Source organism: Narcine bancroftii, chromosome 3, assembly GCF_036971445.1.
Source record: "Narcine bancroftii isolate sNarBan1 chromosome 3, sNarBan1.hap1, whole genome shotgun sequence".
Lineage (NCBI taxonomy): Eukaryota > Metazoa > Chordata > Chondrichthyes > Torpediniformes > Narcinidae > Narcine > Narcine bancroftii.
In genome coordinates this window covers 237360607-237380757 of record NC_091471.1, presented here as the reverse complement: position 1 = coordinate 237380757, position 20151 = coordinate 237360607, and the positions used below count along the sequence as shown (strand labels likewise).

Genomic DNA, 20151 nt, shown 5'->3' with positions numbered 1-20151 from the left:
AAGGAAACACACAGCAGACCTTGAAGAAGCTTTATCTGACAACATACTAAAACAGAGCACTGATGGAGGGGTAGTTACTGAAACAACTAAAGACGTGGATGGTTATCTGTTGGCCGAAGAACTTGAAGCTCTGAAAACTTTTCTTCCCTTCAGTGTCATTAAGCCTCAAGCTCTGTTTGAATACCTGGTCGGATACAATCAATTCACAGCATTTCCTCATGTTTTTATTGCTTTGAGGATTTACAGTCGTATCGGGCGAAATAAGTTTTTCAAAACTAAAACTGATTAGGAGGGTGGTGATTTGTTCCGGCATGGACTAGTAGGGCCAAACTGGCCTGTTCTGTGCTGTATATGGTTATATTAAAACATACTTACGGTCAACAATTTCACAAGGGAGACTAAACAATTTGGCAATGTTATCTATAGAAAATGACATTACTAAAACCACTGACTTTGAAATTATTTTGAAAGATTTTGCAAATAAAAAAGCCAGAAAGTCTGTTTCTAAAAGACTTGTGCATAAAGAGTATGTCTGTAATTGTCTTAACTTGTATTAAAAAATTTAAACTTTCATATTGTCTTTCAATATTTAGTATATCAAGCATTTAATGCTTTTTGGCTAAGACTGGCATACTACACAAAATATAAAACCTCGATTTAGTCTTTTGTAGAGTCGAGGCCCCATTATCAATTTTCTAATTGGGCCCCGCAATTCCTAGATATTTTGCTTGAGAAAAATTGTTATTGGCCCATTTCCTTTGGAGTTCTGAAATCATGCACATAATGAGTCAATTGGGTACAATTAAAACAATGGTTTTCAAACTTTTTCTTTCCACCCACATCCCACCTTAAGTAATCCCTATGCCATTGATGCTCTGTGAAACAAAGGACATTGATGAAGGCATTGGTGATCTGGGAAAGAAGATTGCGAACCACTGAATAAATGCTACTGGTCGATAGTCATTAAGGCAGGTTACTACACTCTTCTTGATTGATTGATGTCTATTTGAAAAAGGTGGGTATCATGCCCTGCTGGATGAGTTATTGAAGATATCCATAAATATATTGGTCAGCACATATTTTTAATACTCAGCCAGGTACTCTGACGAGCCTTCCTGATTCATTCTCCTGAAGGCAGCACGTACGTCATCCTGCGATACGGACATGTTGGGATCATCAGGGGACATGGGGGGACGGAGGGTGGTCTTCGCTGTTACTGTTGTCAAATCAGACAATGAAATGAAATGTCACTTTTTGGAATAATTCTGACTATTTAACATCATTTAACATTCAATACGTACCAGGGGTGTAAATTGGGTGGCACAGACTCATGGACCGAAATGGCCCGTTACCGTGCTGTTAGTCTATTTTTTTAAAGTCACTGTGGAGCAGGGTCCGGATCTGGGAAAGGGGGAGCTGGGGGTTGACAGCCTGGGGAGGGGTCCGGAACTGGGGATAAATATCCCTGTTTAGGGTACCTTGCCACATCGTGGTAATTTAATTAAAGCCGCCATACGTACACGTGGAGCAAGGAGGAAGTTATTGGCCAATTTGCATAACAATAAACTTTCCCAACTTCACTCTAACTTTATAACAGGCACCCGGAAGCCACCCATGTAGTGAGGACCGATCCAAGATGGCGGCGTCCATGTTGCAGGGGCTGGCCGGGGCTGTGCGCGCCCTGGGGACCAGGACCGGAGCCTGGGGGCGGTCTCCACCGGGCCTGGCCGCCGCCTGTTACCACGCTAAGCCCCTGGGCCTGGATCTCAGCGGCTTCTACGTCCCCGGGCCCGACAGCCCCGAGTGGCAGCGCAGCCGCAAGGCCGAGCGCAAGCGCTTCGGTCGGGCCGGCGCCGCCTCGGGGGTCCCGGCCGCCTCCCTGTGGCCCAGCCCCGAGGAGCTGCGCGACCTGCGCCAGTTCGAGGCCGAGTGGCAGCCCAGCCTGCAGCAGATGTGGAGCAGCATCCAGGCCAAGGAAGCGGAGCGGAGGGAGAAGCAGCGGGCCCGGTGGGTAGGAGGGGGTGAAGATGGGAGGTGGAGGGTGTTGGTGGTGATGGGTGGGTGGTAGTGGTGATAGGAGGGGGTAGGGGTGGGTGGGGACGAGGGGTGATGATGGGTTAGGGGGGAAGGGGAGTTGGGGTCAGGTGTTGTGGGGCAAGTGGATGACAGGGCAGGATGCGGGAGAAGGAAGAGAGTGGGAGTGGGATATGGGGGAGTGGAGAAAGGATAGGGATGAGGGATATAGGAGAGAAAGAAAAGGGGTTTGGGGACAGGAGGTAGAGTGGTGGGACATGAGGGAAGAATGTTGGTGATGGGATAAATATTGGGGCAGCACAGGATGATGCATCAGGGTCTGGGTTCATGGACGGGGAGGAGTGGTGTGAGGATTTGGAGGTGAAGAAAGGGTGAGAAAAGATTGTTGGGGTTGCCAAGTTGTATTGGGGAGGATAATGGTCACTAGGACAGCCAACTGGGGGCAAGACAAATCTGAGGTGTTGGTGAGAACTGTGAGAGGTCGGTGGAGAGATGTGGAAGACAACAAATGAGTAATATAACAGGATTACAGCAAGGGCAGAATTGGGTGTTTGGGGACGAGGTGGCAAGTGTAGATAATGGGATCAGGAGAGCTGGAGGAAGCAGGGGAGTGGTTTGTTGGAGCGGATGGGATCATTCTGGAGCTGTGTATCATGTTTCTGTAGCAGCTGCTCTTGGCATGGGGTGGGTGTTGTGTACTTTTGGAGGTAAGGAGGGACTTGTTTGAGCAGATGCTGTGGTGAGGTGCGTAACAGGATAGATTAGATGAATGTTTGTGTGTTCCACCAGATGAGCTCCTTGATCTAACAATTCTCCTTACTTAATCACTTGGATTTTGTTTGAAGTGGTAAGATTCACATTCCTGTTGAGCCGTTGAAATGACATTTCTCCAATTGTAACATTGAGACCCAGGCAGCACAGTGACCACAGCTGTAAACACTTCTGCCTTGCACCTCCTCCATCCATCACGTTTGCTTCTGACCTTGGCTGCTGTCTGTATGGAGTTTGCATGTTCTTCCTGTGGTCATGTGCCTTCCTCTGGATGCTCCAGTTTCTCCCACATCAAAGACGTGCAGGTTGGAAGGTTTATTTGCTCCAGAGATTTTAAGAAGAGAAAGTAGAATATTACAGTGAAGTACAGGCCCTTCAGCCCACAATGTGGTGCCAACCTATATATTTTTAAAAAACTAAACCCTCTCTACCTCATTTTTCTTCCATCCATGTGCCTGTCTTAAATACCCCTAATATTCCTGCCTCCACCACCACCCCTGGCAAGGCATTCCCAGCTCTCACAACTCTTGTGTATTTTTTAAAAAAAACACCCTTGATGTCTCCCTTAATTGTTCCTCCCCTCGTTTTGTTCAGATGTCAAAGAGATTGGATTTGTTCATTAGCTCCTGATCTTAGGACTCCCTCCTGCACTGCAAGAATGTTATCAGATGACTCGCACCTCCTGTTTGCATTGTTCATGCCAGGACTGTATGAATACCCCAAGGTTCACGCACTTGGAGCGTGAGACCCAGGCTGTACAAGGGACCTGGCTGTTTGTATAATCAACGCTGACTGCAAGCTGCAGTGACAGTGTGAATTCTCTGATGTCCTCACCTTAGGACAACTGCTTGAATGAGCTGCTGACACAGGTCTTAAAAGGTGGTGTGATATGTAAATCAGCAGCTGTTACTGAAATAGTGCTGTGTGGTTTATGACCAGGCCAATGACCCATGTCTTCTTCGACCCTATACAGGATATGTTAACCACCCTTGTTTACTTACTGTAGATCCTGATACTTGCAAATGGGGAGAGGAGCTGCAAAATGTGTGAGGGCCTTTAACCTCACGAATCTGAAAACCTTTTTTCACATCCTATTTATCCCGGTTCATGCTTAACAAGTAGAAGGAGCTGAACACAACCTGCTGGAGGAACTCAGTAGGTGGGGCAGGATCAGTGACATGGAGTGGTCCAGGATTTTGGGCCAGAGGAATCGATCAGGATTTGATGAGGTGTTCTGCCCTGGAATGTTGACCGCTCTTTCTCTCCCACTGGTGCTTCTTGTCCTGCTGAGTTCCTCCAGCAGTCTCCAAGATTGTTAATGTTATTGAATCATCTCCAGAATGAAAAATTAATTCAAGGAGCATTGCTGTGAGCATCTCGGGGGTGGGGGTGGAAATGTTAGCAAAGTTTGATATAGAATCATGTTTTCATTTTTTTTTAATGTATACTGAAGATGTGGACTAGGTTTGGATGTGGAAGGTAATATGAGGGAATATGTCCAGATTTGGCAACCTCCTCGGTTATCTTGGCTCCCATTGACATTCCTCCAATGCTTTGTGCATAATATAGGACTTCCTTTCTCTCGAGTCTGTCTGCATGCTCCACATCTCCCTGCAGACAGAACAGCTAACAAACACCACTTGTAGAATTTCCATGAACTCAGGCCCTTTCACTCTATTCCCGAAGCATCATGTCAATGACCATCCAGAATGGCCGTTCTCAGTGGAGGCCTCAGCACATTTAAGGGGCCACGGACTGAAATCCTTTTTTAAAAAAAAAAATTCTATCGTCGGTAGGAGAGAAGAACGGAAGAAACCAACTAGACAACTGCTTCAGTGAGAAGGGGGCCATAACCAAAAAAAAATGTTGAGAACGCCCGTTGTAGAGAATGCAACAAAGGTTAACGGGAAATTTAACAGCAGTGTTTACAGTTACAAGGCCTTTAAGGGTCTCCCTCCACATGGCCAAAGCCTGGGGTGTGGAGAGAGCCTCCTTACTTACCTGAATGGGGCAGTCTCGTCTCCTTAAAACCAGCAGCAAGTCAAGGTGGCCACCTCCTCCTGAGGGAAAAGGGGGTAGGCAAAGAACAATGGTCTTGCTGGCAAGGCCCAGTCCCACAAATGACCACCCAGTCCTGGAGATAGATGACAGTCCCATGGGGGAGGGGGGCATGACCCAGTCCAAGGGATGACTCAGTCCCGGGGGGGGGGGGGTGGGTAGGGATGACCCAGTCCCGAGGAGGGGGTGGTGGGAGGGATAATCCAGTCCCAGGGAGGGGCGTGACTCAGTCTTCGGGGGGAGGGATGACCTGGGACTGGAGTGGGGGGGGACCCAGTCCCAGTTGTCAGAGGGTGCAGGTCATCGGGGGAAGGACACTTCCTGGCAAACACAAGTAGTGAAGATGGTGACGAGGGTCAGCATGGCCCAAGGTGGTGGGGTAGCCTGAGTGGGAGGAGAGTGGGCAGGTGCAGAGTAGGTGTCTGATTTTCCCCCCACCCCCCCAGAGCCCACTCGCTTTTCCCTACTACCCAGGGCGTGCCCACTCCCCTACCACCTATTAGGTTAGGAGCTGCCCTCAGCGCAGTGTAGGAGGTTCCATTTACCCATCATTAATGCTGGCAATCCCGCCCTCTCTCTCCCTCCCCGTTAATATTCCGGTTACCTATTCCATGATGGCCAAGTGTTCATTGAGATGCCTTCTGAGTGTTGAGAGCATCTTCCTCAATGTCCCTTTCGCACTCACCCCACACCCAGGCGCAATTTATAGCAGCTGCTTAACCTGCCAATCCACGTCTGTGGGGGGGGGGGGGGTGGGGGAAAGGAAGAAGTCCCCACTATCACAGGGAACAGCATCGAACACAATTGCTGCAGGTCATCGCTCCGCCACCCCAGAACAAGAGAAAGACCACAAAACATCTTTCATACTTGCAATCCACGTTGGCACAGGTGATCAAAGCTTCATTCAAGAGGTTTATAAGGGACAGTTTAGAAATCTTGGGAGTTTGGATGGCTGTTGTCTGAAGCCTGCCAGTGGTGGAGGGACTGAGACAGAGGCGGTGGAGAACTGCAGGACAAAGAATGGGAATTAGACAAGTAATCCCCTATGGCTTGCAAAGTGATTTGAAACGGATCTGTGAGCTGACGTAGGAGAGAGGTTGGTGGATTTCTGAAAGTGTTGTCTCCTCCCGTCAGACATAAGCTGATCGAGGCCAACATGGCCAAGATGCCCAAGATGGTGGAAGACTGGAGGCGGGAGAAGCGGGCGGCCAAAGAGAAGCAGAGGGAGGAGGCGGCCAGGAGGGAGCGGCTGCTGGCTGAAGCCAGAGAGCGGTTTGGCTACAGCATTGACCCCCGAAACTCCAAGTTTCAGGAGATGGTAAAGGAAATGGAGAAAGAGGAGAGGAAGAAGAAGAAACTGTTGAAGCGTCAAAAACCCAACATGGCCCAGAGTGCGATTGTGGCAGCCGAACCCCCACCGTAGAACAATGTGTGTGCGTTCCACCCAGACGGCTTCCATTCATCTGCATGAACAAGCATCAGTAAATGTGAGGCCTTGATGTCTCTGAGATGTTCTATTCCTGGTGACCCCAGGAACTTGGAACAAGATTTATGGGTGGCAGCGTTAGCTGTTACAGCACCAGCAACTTGGGTTCAAATCCCGCTCCGTCGGTAAGGAGTTTGTATGTTCTCCCTGTATCTGCGTTGGTTTCTTCCGGGGGCTCCGGTTTCCTCCCACTGTTCAAAATGTTCCGGGGATTGTGTCAATTGGGTGTAATTGGGCAGCATGAACTTGTGAGCCAGAAGGGCCTGTTACTGTGCTGTATGTCTAAATGTAAAATTTAAAGATCACATTAATTGGCAGTTAACGTGGAACTGTTTCCAGAAGCTCTGCCCACTGAGTGATGAATCAAGGAGCTAATCATGGACGAGGGAGTGTTGGACTATGTCAGGTATGCTGCTTTCTTCTAAATGTTAATTATGGGGAAACTGTGTTTGACAGCCTGGATTACCCGGGGCACTCTGAAGTGGGCATCGAAGAACATGACAAGATTCACTCACACAACTTCATTCTGGTCCTCAATTATTAGTTCTGTAGTGACAAAAACATTTTAACCAATCTTCCACTTTATTCAGTTAAATTTGACATAAATTAAAAATGATTAAGTGAATTAAATCAATAGCTTTCCTGTACTTGAGTAAATGCAAACTTGTCACACAATTAAATGATTCATTTCAAGTTCTGTGGTCTCCCAGGAGTTGGCGGGTAACACATGCATACCTTATCCTCAGAGGGCAGTAAGAAACATATTAGATAATAACCTCAGCTGGTTATTGCCTCTGTCATTCATTCCATAAAGTCCAGTGGGATGAATTTCAGCCACTGTTCAACTTATTAATGGTACAAACAATACACTTTGCACTGTTGATTGGGGAGGAATATTTAGGCATTTAATGCACTGTCACTGCAGGGTGTTGAGGAGATCTCTGAGGTCAGGCATCACCCACTCCAGCTGATTTATTGTTAAAAAGGTAACCTGTGGGGTTGTCTTGGGCTAATGCTTTCCCTGTTGAATCAACCGCACAGGATGGAGACTGAATTGCTTTTGGAGACCTGGTACAATAATGACTGTAAATAAGGATCATTCCTCTGAGAAGACCACAGAAAATTCTTCTTGGTCTTCAGGGGGAGGAGTTATTAAAACTGGCACCTTCTCCAAGCGATGAACTGGGATAGAATCATCTGACTTCGAGCATAAACCAATTAACTGAACAACCCACACCTTTGCTTATATTAAAAAAAAGTGTTCATTCTGACATTCATTTTAACAGAGGTAAAACACAGGATTCTGTTGACATCGGGGTTGAGTGGGGAAAAAAAAATCACACAAGTGCTGGAGAAACTCAGCAGGTCAAACAGTGCCTCTGTAGCAACGGTGAAGATACATCAGCAACGTTTCAGGCTTCTTCACCTTTGCAGTTTGACCTGCTGAGTTTCTCCAGTATTTGTGTGATATTTTTTATTTTAACAAAGGGACCTTGGGGTCTCAACGCCATACATCTCTTAAGGTTGCCACGCAGGTTGAAGTAAGGTTAAGAAGGCCTATGGGATGTTGGGTTTCATTGATAAGGGGATTGAGTTCAAGAGTCAAGAGGTCATGTTACTTCTCTACAAATCTCTGGTGAGACCACACTTATTGTGTTCAGTTCTGGTCACCTAATTACAGGAAGGATGTGGAAGCTATGGAGAGGGGGCAGAGGAGATTTACCAGGATGTTGCCTGGATTGGAAAATGTGTTATGAGGCAGGGTTAGCAGAGCTGGAACTTTTCTCTTTGGAGCGAAGAAACTTAAGAGGTCTACAAGATTGAGGTATAGGTAGGGTGGACAGACAGTGCCGGTTTCCCAGGGTGGGAGTAACAAACACCAGGGGACATCTGTACAAAGAGAAGGGAGGAGAGTTTAGTGGAGATGTCAGGGGGAAGTGTTTTACACACAAGAGACTTGTAGGTGTGGATTGCCTCGCCAAGGATGATGGTGGAGGCTGGAACATTAGAGGCATTTAAGACACATGGATGAAAGAAAAATAGAGGGTTATGAGGTAGGGATGGTTTAGTTTTTTGGTAGAAATATATAGGTACAATATTGAGGGCCGAAGGGCCTGTGCTGTAATGTTCTATCCAACAATTATCCTATTTTTAAAAAATTCTCCTCAATTCCCTCCAGATCCTACTGCTTGCCCAGGGATATAATTATGGGGTATTTAAGCTGCACAGAAGGCAGCAATCCTGGGTCGGGGTGGCGATCATTACTGGCTCCACCTTTGCGCTACCCCCATCATGTTCACGGGTTTCAGAGTTAGTCCAGGTGTGCATGAAGTAAAGATCGCTCGTGTCTTACTGAACAGCAAAACACATCCTGGGGACCTGCTACATTCTAATTACAGTGGCTGGAAATGTACTAAAACCCCTGCATGCACAGCTGTTCCCACTTCAGTCACTTGGCTGCCCAAACAGGAACTCCAGGGCTATGCTGGGGTGTCTTCCAGAGTCAGGGTGCACTGGAGCAAACATCAACACTCCCACACTGTCTCCACCTTCAGGGTTCTGGGTCTGTGGGTACCAGAGCCCAAACCCTACTGGTATCAGTGGGTTGAATCTGCTGCTGCTGGGAGATTGGGCCACATTCTTAGCAGGAACTGTCCCTGGAGCCACCCAGAAAATGGATTGCCCACAAGGGAAGGTTCAAGTTGAACTCTGCACCATTTGGAGTTAGAGAGGAGATGACATTCATAAAGAAAGGTCAAGTACTAAAACACAAATACGGAAAGTATTGGCTGCATCATTTTAGGTCCATCGCACAACACCGTAACAGGCCCTTTCGGCCCCTGAGCCCGTGCCACCCGACTGACCTAGAGGAAACCAGACCCCCTAAGGAAACCCACACAGACAGAGGGAGAATGTACAAACTCCTTACAGACAGTGCGGGATTCGTACCCAGATTGCTGGTACTGGAATAGTGTGTTAATTTCCTGAGTTTGGGAGCAAGGAAATAATGGATAAAAAGTCAGGTCTTATGGTGGTGGCTGAGGGTTCATGGAAAAGGGCGGTTGTAAACCGTACTGGTTATGCTGAATCCAAGCAGCTGGGAGTGAGTGGGACAGATTTCATTACAACCGTGGTTCATCATTCTGAACCTTCTGTCTCCTTTCCCCCCCCCCTCAACTAGAAATTATTTTGGCATTTTCAATAGGTTCCTCAGCCTTGTTGAAGATGCTATGTCCCCCCACCCAACCAAGGGGAGCTATTCTCCAGCCATTAGCTCAAAAATAATTCCTTAGCTTCTCTTGGAGTCATTCAGGGCCCTTCACCCATCAAGGCACAACTTCAGGACTGAAGGGTGTCTGTTTACAACAGAGCGGCGGAGAAATTTCTTCAGCCAGAGAGTAGTGAATCTGTGGAATTTGCTGCCACCGGCAGTTGTGGAGGCCGGGTCATTGGTGTATTTAAGGCAGAGATTGATAGGTTCTTGATTAGCCAGAGCATCAAAGGTTATGGGGAGAAGGCCGGACAGTGGGGAAATGGATCAGCTCATGATTAAATAGTGGGACAGACTCAATGGGCTGAATGGCCTATATCTGCTCCAAGCCATCAGCCAGCCAGTTTGAACTATCCAGTTTTCCTGACTTCATTGAAACACTGAAGTTCCACATTCACACCCATTGCCACTCAACAGCCAACGATAAGTCCTCATCGGCTACTTCCAACTGATAGTATTCTTGGACACGTTGCAACGACAAAACACAACACCCCAATTTGAAAGCAAAATATAAAATCATCAAGTGTTAGGATATAAAATAATTTGTGTGTAATTGTAACCAGCTAAGACTCCCAATATTTCACAGTCTATCTACAGAATCTAATTTATAAACATTCCAAATTACATTTGTTATTAATAAGATCAGCTTCTAACCCTTTGCGCCTACAGTAAGAGACCTTATAAAAGTTCTAAGGAAAGGCACATTGAACTACCGCTGGCAGGAACAGGAACAAAGGTCAGTTACTGGGCCCTTTCCCTGCTGATTTGACCACAGCCCTCTGAGTCCAAATTCCAATCTTGGATACCTTTCCACCTGTAACTGAGGTAATCGTGCCTTGTATGTCCAGTGGAAAACAAAAGTGGCAGCTGATAGTCCCCATAGCAACGCTCCCCACACCCTGACCTCAAATCCAAAACGGCACGAGACAAGTTTTTTTTGTCTGAGTTGGTGATTCAGCTGGGATAGACCAGCTCCTCAAACACTTCATTTCTCAGTGTAGAGAGTTTCGACCTTGGGCTTTGCAGGGAGTGGACACACCTACTTAATGTTACGCCCTTGTCCCTCCCACCCTGGCAGTCCCGTTAACACCGGTCCTCCGTGGTTTCCGCACTGGTTCCCGTGCCTTCACACCTAGAGGGCAGTTCCTTCCAGTCCATTCTCATCCTTCTCTGCCTTCAGTTTGGAAAGGGCAGCGTGTATCCGGAAAAGAGTCCTGGACTCCATGGAATAATCCTTGTAGTTTTGTCTGAGAGAGGAGAACAAGTCAACAAAATCAGAATTGTTATGCCAGATCAGCCTTTCCAGGAGATACCAGCTCCTAGTACAATCCCTGATGCTGTAACTCTGTTGCGCTAACCGCCACACTAAACGTTCTTCCCCTTGTGCGGACAAGTCATCCAGAAGGCAGGATGGATCAAGAGAGAATGGCCAAGGTTCACTGGATCAGTTCCTGTTCTAACTGCTCTGCCCCCTGAGATCAGCCGGCCTGGGCCTCCATCCCACTGGGACCCAGAACAGGGAGGTGCAGAGAGGATGGCCAAGCTATCCAAAACCAGGTGTCACTGTCTCAAAATAAGGGGTGGTCCATAAAATGAGCAGAAATGTTTTCGTCTGCATAGGAAGTCTCGATGCTGCAGCTTCAGAATCATAGAATACTACAGCACAGTAAAGAGGAGGCCCATCAGCCCCTCTGGTCTGTGCTGTACTTTTTTGTGCCTAGTTCCACTGACCTGCACATTAACCCTCCATACCCCTCCCATCCATGGGCCTGGCCAAATTCTTCTTAAATGTTAAAATTGAACATGCATTCACCACCTCAGCTGGCAGCTCGTTTCACATCCCTACCACTCTGTGTGAAGAAATTACCCCTCACGTTCCCCCCCTAAACTTTTCCCCTTTCACCCTTAAATGCATCCCCCTCAAATTCAAATCTCTCCTTCAACGCTCCATGGAATAAAGTCCTAACCTGTTTAACCTTTCCCTGTAACTCAGTTTCTGAAATCCGGGCAAAATTCTAATAAATCTTCTCTGAACTCTTTCAATCTTATTGATATCTTTCCTGTAGTTAGGTGACCAAAACTGCACACAATGCCCCAAATTCATCCTCACCAATGTCTTATAGAACTTTACCATAACATCCCAACTCCTGGACTCAATACTTTGATTTATGAAGGCCAATGTGCCAAAAGTTCTCTTTAAAATCCTATCCACCAGTGATGCCACTTTCAGGGTATTTTATACGTGTATTCCCAGATCCCTCTTCTACCACACTCCTCAGTGCCCGTCCATTTACCGTGTACCTTCTTTCTTGGTTTGTCCTTCCAAAATGCAGCACCTCACACACATCTGCATTAAATTCCATCTGCCATTTTTCAGACAATTTATGTTTAATAAAGGCAAACAGCACTAGAATTCTGGGCAGAAAAGGAATCAAAGTGCAGGAAAAAGGTTCGGCCACTGTCAATAGGCTCCAGGTTGAACAGGTTCCTGTTTTCCTGGATTCTTCCATGCATGAAGCACCTTGATCATCTGCCAGCCCTGAACTGCAGTGAACAATCCTTGGGCTCTGAAACGTGGGTAGACACCGCCACCTGGTGAACAAGTGGCCACATTGCTGCCTCTGCACCAACCTCAGGCCCACATTGCCTTAGCGCAATGCAACAACACAGACACATCAATTGCTCAGAAGGTTCAGTGATTTGCAGAATCAAGAGCTTCTAATTAAATAAACACCACCCCTATGTAAATCAGCCTTCCTCACCCTTAATCAGACCTTCAGCAGTGAGGTCAAATTGACTTGGTTTATTGTCCCATGTACTGAGGTCCAGTGGAAAACTTTGTTCTGCACGTCAACCCCGACATCATCCATTTGTGGGAGCTTGAATGCAACTCTATGGCTATTCTGGGGCCTCCTGGTCAGAGACAGCATTCTGGCTGGTTGCATCACTGTCTGGTCTTTGGCTTGGCTTCGCGGACGAAGATTTATGGAGGGGGTAAAAAGTCCACGTCAGCTGCAGGCTCGTTTGTGGCTGACAAGTCCGATGCGGGACAGGCAGACACGATTGCAGCGGTTGCAGGGGAAAATTGGTGGGTTGGGGTTGGGTGTTGGGTTTTTCCTCCTTTGCCTTTTGTCAGTGAGGTAGGCTCTGCGGTCTTCTTCAAAGGAGGTTGCTGCCCGCCAAACTGTGAGGCGCCAAGATGCACGGTTTGAGGCGATATCAGCCCACTGGCGGTGGTCAATGTGGCAGGTACCAAGAGATTTCTTTAGGCAGTCCTTGTACTTTTTCTTTGGTGCACCTCTGTCACGGTGGCCAGTGGAGAGCTCGCCATATAACACGATCTTGGGAAGGCGATGGTCCTCCATTCTGGAGACGTGACCCATCCAGCGCAGCTGGATCTTCAGCAGCGTGGACTCGATGCTGTCGACCTCTGCCATCTCGAGTACTTCGACGTTAGGGATGTAAGCGCTCCAATGGATGTTGAGGATGGAGCGGAGACAACGCTGGTGGAAGCGTTCTAGGAGCCTTAGGTGGTGCCGGTAGAGGACCCATGATTCGGAGCCGAACAGGAGTGTGGGTATGACAACGGCTCTGTATACGCTTATCTTTGTGAGGTTTTTCAGTTGGTTGTTTTTCCAGACTCTTTTGTGTAGTCTTCCAAAGGCGCTATTTGCCTTGGCGAGTCTGTTGTCTATCTCATTGTCGATCCTTGCATCTGATGAAATGGTGCAGCCGAGATAGGTAAACTGGTTGACCGTTTTGAGTTTTGTGTGCCCGATGGAGATGTGGGGGGGCTGGTAATCATGGTGGGGAGCTGGCTGATGGAGGACCTCAGTTTTCTTCAGGCTGACTTCCAGGCCAAACATTTTGGCAGTTTCCGCAAAGCAGGACGTCAAGCGCTGAAGAGCTGGCTCTGAATGGGCAACTAAAGCGGCATCGTCTGCAAAGAGTAGTTCACGCACAAGTTTCTCTTGTACCACTGTCTGGTACAGAGGGGCCAATGCACAGAACAGGAAAAACCTCCAGAGGGATGTTAACTCGGCTTGCGACATCACAGCACCAGACTTCACTCCATCGAGGACATGTACAAGGGGCGATGTCTTAAGAAACCAGCCTCTATCCTCAAAGACCAACCACCCAGACCCTGCCCTCTTAGAACCATAGAACATTAAAGCACAGAAACAGGCCATTTCACCTTTCGAGTCTGTGCCAGACCATTTCTCAGCCTGGTCCCACTGACCTGTACCTGGTCCCTATCCCTCCATACCCCTCCCATCCATGGACCTGTCCAAATTCTTCTTACGTGTTAAAATTGAGTCCACATTCAACACTTCAGCTGGCAGCTCATTCCACACTCCCACCCCTCTCTGTGTCGTTCACCCGAAACATTTCCCCTTACACCATCAATCCATGTCATCAGGTTTGTATCTCACCTACCCTCAGTGGGAAAAGCCCATCTACCTTTACTCTGTCCATCCGACTCATAATTTTAAATACCTCGATCAAATCTCCCCTCATACGTTTCACTGCAGGAAGGAGGTGCAGGAGCCTGAAGACGAACACCCAGCAGCACAAGGACAGCTTCTTCCCCTCTGCCATCACAGACACCACCTCACTTTCTCCTATCCTCTTGCACTATTTATTCATTTTTGACATGTGATTTATAGAAATATTTGCACTGATGATGTCACAAAAATAAATTCTGATTCTGGAAGTGTCGGTGACCACAGTATTGGTCTCTTCTGAGGAACGACGTTAACATATTGGAGATGGTTCAGAGACCAACACCTGGACAGACCGAACGGACCAGCCTCCACAGGAGCTTTTTTGTATTAAACCAATGGTTTTACCTGTTGACTGACCTGGATAGCACACAAAAGAAAGCAATTGAATGCTGTGATCCAGTGATCATTGGGGGATCAGAGGTGGAGAGGGTGAGCAAATTTAAGTTCTTGGGAGTCACTATATCGGAAGATCTTTCTTGGACGCAACACACTAATGGCCATGGAGAAAGCACGTCAGCACCTCTACTTCCTCAGGAGTTTGCAGAGGTTTGGTATGACACCTGAAACCCTGGCAAATTTCTACTGAGGTGTGGTAGAAAAGTGTGCTGACCGGCTGCATCTTGGTCAGGTATGGGGACATCAATACCCCTGAGCATAAAGTCCTGCAAAAGGTAGTGGACACAGCCCAGGACATCACAGGCAAAACCCCACCATCGAGAACATCTACAGCACACGTCAAACTCTGGCCCGCGGGTAATTATATTTGGCCCGCAAGATCATTTCAAAAATATATTAGAGGTGGCCCGCCCTGCAGCGAGAGTCGATGCTGTTTTTGGTAATGTCACCCCCACCATCCTCCCCCTTCAATGCACATCCTTCCCCACCCCCTAACTATCCCCTCCCCCCTAAAACCACCCCCCTTAAAAGATGGCCAGAATATTCTCAAAAAGGAATCCAGAATGGTAAAGTTCCACAAACCTTCTGCTGGGAATCCTAACAACACCCGGGCATCAGATCCACAGGACGCGGAAGGAGCAAGAGTGTTGCAGGTTGACCGTGCAAACTTTGAGAACGGGGAAAACAAAATTGTAACACGAGAAGTCTGTCGACGTCACCAGCCGGCAAGCCAGTTGGAAGGCTCCCCACACAACCAGTCACTTCTCCCACCTGTCGAGCGGTGCGGCGGATTGGCGAGCGCCTGTGATTTCCTGTCGGCCCGACGGACATGGCAGGCTGCGCATGGCCCCCGCTGTTCCGCAAAGGCTGATCGGCAGTGCGCTGGGCCTGAGTGGGTGGGTATGCAGGGGTGGGCAGAGGGTGTAGGTGAGGAGTAATGGGCAGGGGAAGTTATGGTGGTGCGAGGGGCAGTTAGAGGGAAGGATGAGTAGAAGGAGGGGTGGATAGGGAAGAGGTAAAAGGGGAGGGGCAGGGCGAGTAGGGGAAGGGTGATTAGAGGGTGAGAGACGGGTAGAGGGAGGAACAGGTTGAGGGGAGAGGCAGTAGAGGGGCGTGTATAGATGGGGTGGGTAGAGGCAGAGCGAGTGGAGTGAGGGGTGAGTAGAGGTTGGGTAAAGGACTGGTCAGGTAGAGGGATGGTGAGTCGAGGGTGAATAGAGGCCTAGAGCCTGAGGAGTGAGCAGGAAATGCTGAGTCCTGATGCAGGCCAAAATGGACACAGCCTGTGAATGCTGACTACATCTCCACAGGGACCAAATATGTTTCCCTCAGGTCAAGCAAAGGGTGAACTTGAGCTACCTACTCCTGACCTGTAACATTATCCTCCTAAAGTTATATCCTAAAGTTTAACATTACATATGTTGAAAGAATAGAAAACATGCAGATGTTGTTGAAAATTTTCAATAAATATTTAGTTCGGCCCTCGACTTAGTCCAAGTTTTTAATTTTGGCCCTCCATGAATTTGAGTTTGACACCCCTGATCTCCAGGGAACGCTGCTGTCAGATAACAGCAGCAATCATCAAGGATTCACATCACCCAGGACACGCTCTGTTCTCGCTGCTACCATCAGGAAAGAGGTTATCGGAGCCACAAGACTCGCACCACCAGGTTCAGGAACAGCTGCTCCCCCTCCACCATCAGACTCCTCAATGACAACTCAATCAGGGACTCATTTACGGTCTCTTACACTTTATAGATTTTTTTCTCTCTCTATTGCACGGTTTGTTTATATTTCTTTATTTGTTCACACGTGGTCGTTGTATAGTTTTATTTTCCACTGCCAGCAAGTGGTAATTCTGCCTGGCCTGTGGGAAAAGGAATCTCAGGTTTGTTTGTGACGTCATATATGTTCTCTGACAATAGATCTGAATTTGTGTAAGGGCGACATGTACTCACTTAGCACGGCTCAACCATTTAATGGCCTCCTCTTTCCTGTCCTGTTGAATGAAGAGCAGACTGAGTTCCAGGAGAGCGTTGGGACACAGGTAGTGATCGTATTTAATTTTCCTCGCGCTGTGAACAGAGGGTAGAAGATGAGTCGATGCTTGGCCCCCACCCGACCTACCCTCCACAATCTCGCCTGATGGCTTCAAACTTACTGCTCGTAAATGTAAACAAAGCACTGCTCCGCTTCCAGAATCTTCCCCAAGTGTCTCAAGCACAAGCCTTTCAGCAGCTTTACCACACACCTATCGTCAACCAGGTATTCGTTAGCTGAGGTGGGAGGAGGGAAAGGACAGAGACTCATCAATGAAATGGTAAACTATAGTAAAATGCTGGAAATTTAAAATAAAATCAGAAATTGCTGGAAACACTCAGCAGGTCAGGCTGTGGCAAGAGAAACAGTTGCTGCCCTGTGCAAAGGTGGGGAAGATCGAACTAACGGAGGAGAGCTCTCAAACACCTTGGTCATGTCCCACCACCTCTGCTCTCGTTCCTGCTCTTCTAACCAGAGTCCAGGTTCCAACTTTCCAAGGAGACATGGGGAGAACGTACAAACTCCTTACAGAGAGTGCGGGATTCAAACCCCGAGTCCCGATCGCTGGCGCCATAACAGCGTTGCACAAACCATTACACCAACTGTGACACTAACCGTGAAAGTTGGGACCAGAAGGACTCTGGTCTGGAGAAGAGAAAGAACGAGAGCAGAGGTGGTGGGACATGATTAAGGTCTCTTCTGACCGTAGCAGATATTCCCTCTGTACTCTCCATCCCTCTCCCCACAACAGTCCTGCCGAAAGCTCTTCAACCTGAAACATCGACTGAGTTTATCTCTCCACAGATACTGCTCGACCTCCCAAGTGTTTCCCACATCTGTTTCTGTCCCCCCAGGCTCCACCACTGGAGAATGATACAAGAGCGCAGAGCCAACACATCTCTCCTAAGCACCAACAACTCGTCAGGAAGGTGGTCAGCTTGTTCCTGCTGAGGGCAGTTGTCCGCTTGGGATGATCCAGAGTTACCTCAAGGGGCCAGATGCAAAGTGTGTACGTACATGAGGCTTGTTCCAGGACTTCCTCTGCTTTACAGATCGTCTCCAGCATGTCCTCAGTCAACTGCCAATGCTTGCCGATCACCGTAAATCCATTCCACATATACATCATCTCCTGAATTGGGGACATAGGCGTGGAAAAAGGGGGAGGAAGGTGGAGCAGAAGGGGTGGAGAGAGATCCGAGAATCAATCAGGCCATTTCTAGGAGGCTTATAAAACATACAACACTACAGCACAGCACAGGCCCTTCAGCCCTCAGTGTTGTGCCAACCCATATATTTCTACCAAAATGTACTAAACCTTCCCTACCCTGTAACCCTCTATTTTTCTTCCATTTGTGAGTCTCTTAAACGCCCCCTAATGTTCCAGCCTCCACCACCACACCTGGCAAGGCATTCCAGGCACCCACAACTCTTTACGTAAAAACTTACACCTGATGTCTCCCCCAAACTTCCCTCTCTTCAACTCGACAAATCTCTGGTGAGACCACACTTAGAATATTGTGTTTAGTTCTGGTCACCTCATTTCAGGAAGGATGTGTAAGCTTCGGAGAGGGGGCAGAGGAGATTGATCAGGATGTTGCCTGGATTGAAAAATTTCTTATGAGGCAAGGGGAGGCTCTTTGTAGTGAAGAAGGATGAGAGGAGACTTAATAGAGGTCTACAAGATTATAAGGTAGTAGACAGGATGGACAGACAGCGCCTGTTTCCCAGGGCAGGAACAGCAAACACCAGAGGTCGTCTGTACAAAGTGAAGGGAGGGAAGTTTTCTTTTTTTTTTCTCTCTCTCTTTTTTTTTAATATAAACGCAGAGTTGTGGGGGCCTGGAATACCTTGCCAGGGGTGGTGGTGGAGGCTGGAATACATTAAGGGCATTTAAGAGACTCTTAGACAGGCACATGGATGGAAAATAAAATTGAGGGTTATGGGGTAGGGAGGGTTTAGTTTTTGTTTTTAAGGAATATATGGGACAGCACAACATTGAGAGCCGAAGGGCCTGGACTATGCTGTAGAGTTCTATGTTCTAAAGGAGGAAGATCCAGATGGAGTCCATCCCCCCAATTGGCCATAACTGCACCAGAGACAAACCAAGCTCCTACCGAATTGAGTTTATTGTCACGTGCACTGAGAGATGGTGAAAAACCTTGTTTTGCATGCTATCCAGGCACGTCAACCTCTTGTGACTTAAATATAAAGAGCAGGGAATTGTGTTAGAGAAAGGTTCACTCAAGTGTGCAAGGCATCATCTTGGGCAGGGGCCTGTTCAGGAGTCTGATGTGCTTCAATCTTTGTGTACTGGCAAGGGTGGGCAGGGATGGAGGTATGAGATGGGACAGATGTTTGGTGGGAGGAGAGGGGGGGTTCCAAGCAGAAAACTGCGAGACTGTAAGGACGGGTAAGGCGCTGACAAGTCATCCAGATTCTGTGTCGGTAACAGGACAGTCTAGCATGAGCCTGACATGCCTGTGGGAAGGGGTGCAAAAGGGGGAAGGAGATTGACTACCGTAGCCGCCCTGGTGAGACCTCACCTGGAGAATTGCGTGCAGTTCTGATATTTAAGATTCCCATATTTAAGAAAGGATATACTTGCTATAGAGGGAGTGCAGCGCATGTTTACAAGGTTAGTTCTTGGGATGGCAGGATTGTCATATGCGGATAGGTTAGAAAGACTTGGATTAAATGCGATGGGGAAACATGATTGAGGTATTTAGAACTATCAAAGGGCTTGACAGGGTGAAATCAGAGCACTTGTTCCCAATAATGGGAGAGACTAGGACTAGAGGGCATAGTTTAAGAATACAGGGAAGGCCATTTAACACAGAAATGAGGAGAATTTTTTTTTACCCAGAGAGTTGTGGGTCTGTGGAATATATTGCCACAGAGGGTAGTGGGGGCAGATTCGTTGGATAGATTTAAGAGAGAGTTGGATAGGCTCTTGTGGGCAGGGGAGTTAAGGGTTTTGGGGATAAGGGTGGGATTAGTTATTGAAAGGGAAAGATCATCCATGATCCGTTAAATGGCGGTGCCCGTGTGTGTAGATGAAGGGTAGAATTTGGGGCAGTTCATGGGATCAATGATGGTGGGTAGTTGATGGCTAGTAGTTTCAGAGGGCCGAAAGGCCTGTTCTGTCTTTCTTGAATGCCTGCTGGTCAAATTCACCAATGCTTCCAAGATCCCGCCACTTCTTTCCTCCCACATTCCATCCCATCTGCTCTTCCTGAGACCCCCTGCACCTCTCTGTGCAGAATGGTGTCCAGAACGCACCCATATCTGCCCCGTCGGATTGTGGGGTTCAACTCACCAGAGCTGGCACCGGCAGCCTCACCGGATCACTGCATTTGTATCTCCTGGCCTTTCTTATTGCAAACTTCTCCGTAGGTGGGGACTTCCCTGCGATCTTCTGCTTCAGGAGGGGCACCTGTCTGTGATCAGGGAGGGAAAAGGAAGGATGGTCAGGTAACACCAAGCTCACCGATAACTAGCCCAGGGAACACAGTAGGGCTCTGCAGCCGGGATGTTTGTCATTTCAAGAATATCTCAGAGTTCAGACCGCAGAGTTTGCGCAAGATGCAGAC

The 20151-nt window shown here is 48.0% G+C and overlaps 2 protein-coding genes across 4 annotated transcripts in view; one reads left to right on the top strand and one right to left on the bottom strand.

Moving 5' to 3' along the window:
- The first annotated feature begins 1608 nt into the window (after positions 1-1608).
- Positions 1609-6979, top strand: gadd45gip1 (growth arrest and DNA-damage-inducible, gamma interacting protein 1). Its single transcript, XM_069927181.1, has 2 exons — positions 1609-2007; positions 5998-6979. The coding sequence occupies exons 1-2, from the start codon at positions 1637-1639 to the stop codon at positions 6284-6286; spliced, it is 660 nt and encodes a 219-aa protein (XP_069783282.1). The 5' UTR covers positions 1609-1636; the 3' UTR covers positions 6287-6979.
- LOC138758363 (tetratricopeptide repeat protein 39A) overlaps positions 6913-20151 on the bottom strand; it is a 55211-nt gene continuing 41972 nt past the window's right edge. For 2 of the 3 annotated variants that reach the window (XM_069927178.1, XM_069927179.1), the window contains exons 14-18: positions 19878-19998; positions 17579-17690; positions 16683-16797; positions 16480-16596; positions 6913-10867 (exon numbers count right to left, since the gene is read on the bottom strand). In XM_069927178.1, coding sequence (XP_069783279.1) covers positions 10753-10867; positions 16480-16596; positions 16683-16797; positions 17579-17690; positions 19878-19998 — 580 coding nt within the window. In that variant the 3' untranslated portion in view covers positions 6913-10752. Of the gene's footprint in view, positions 10868-15043; positions 16389-16479; positions 16597-16682; positions 16798-17578; positions 17691-19877; positions 19999-20151 lie in introns of those variants that run through there. The other variant, XM_069927180.1, reaches the window with a different exon arrangement.

Bases quoted from the DNA above. Each gene is read 5' to 3' on its own strand.
- gadd45gip1 (XM_069927181.1), top strand. From the start codon at position 1,637: ATGGCGGCGTCCATGTTGCAGGGGCTGGCCGGGGCTGTGCGCGCCCTG. The intron at 2,008-5,997 runs GTGGGTAGGAGG...TCCTCCCGTCAG, and splicing joins AGGGAGAAGCAGCGGGCCCG to ACATAAGCTGATCGAGGCCA.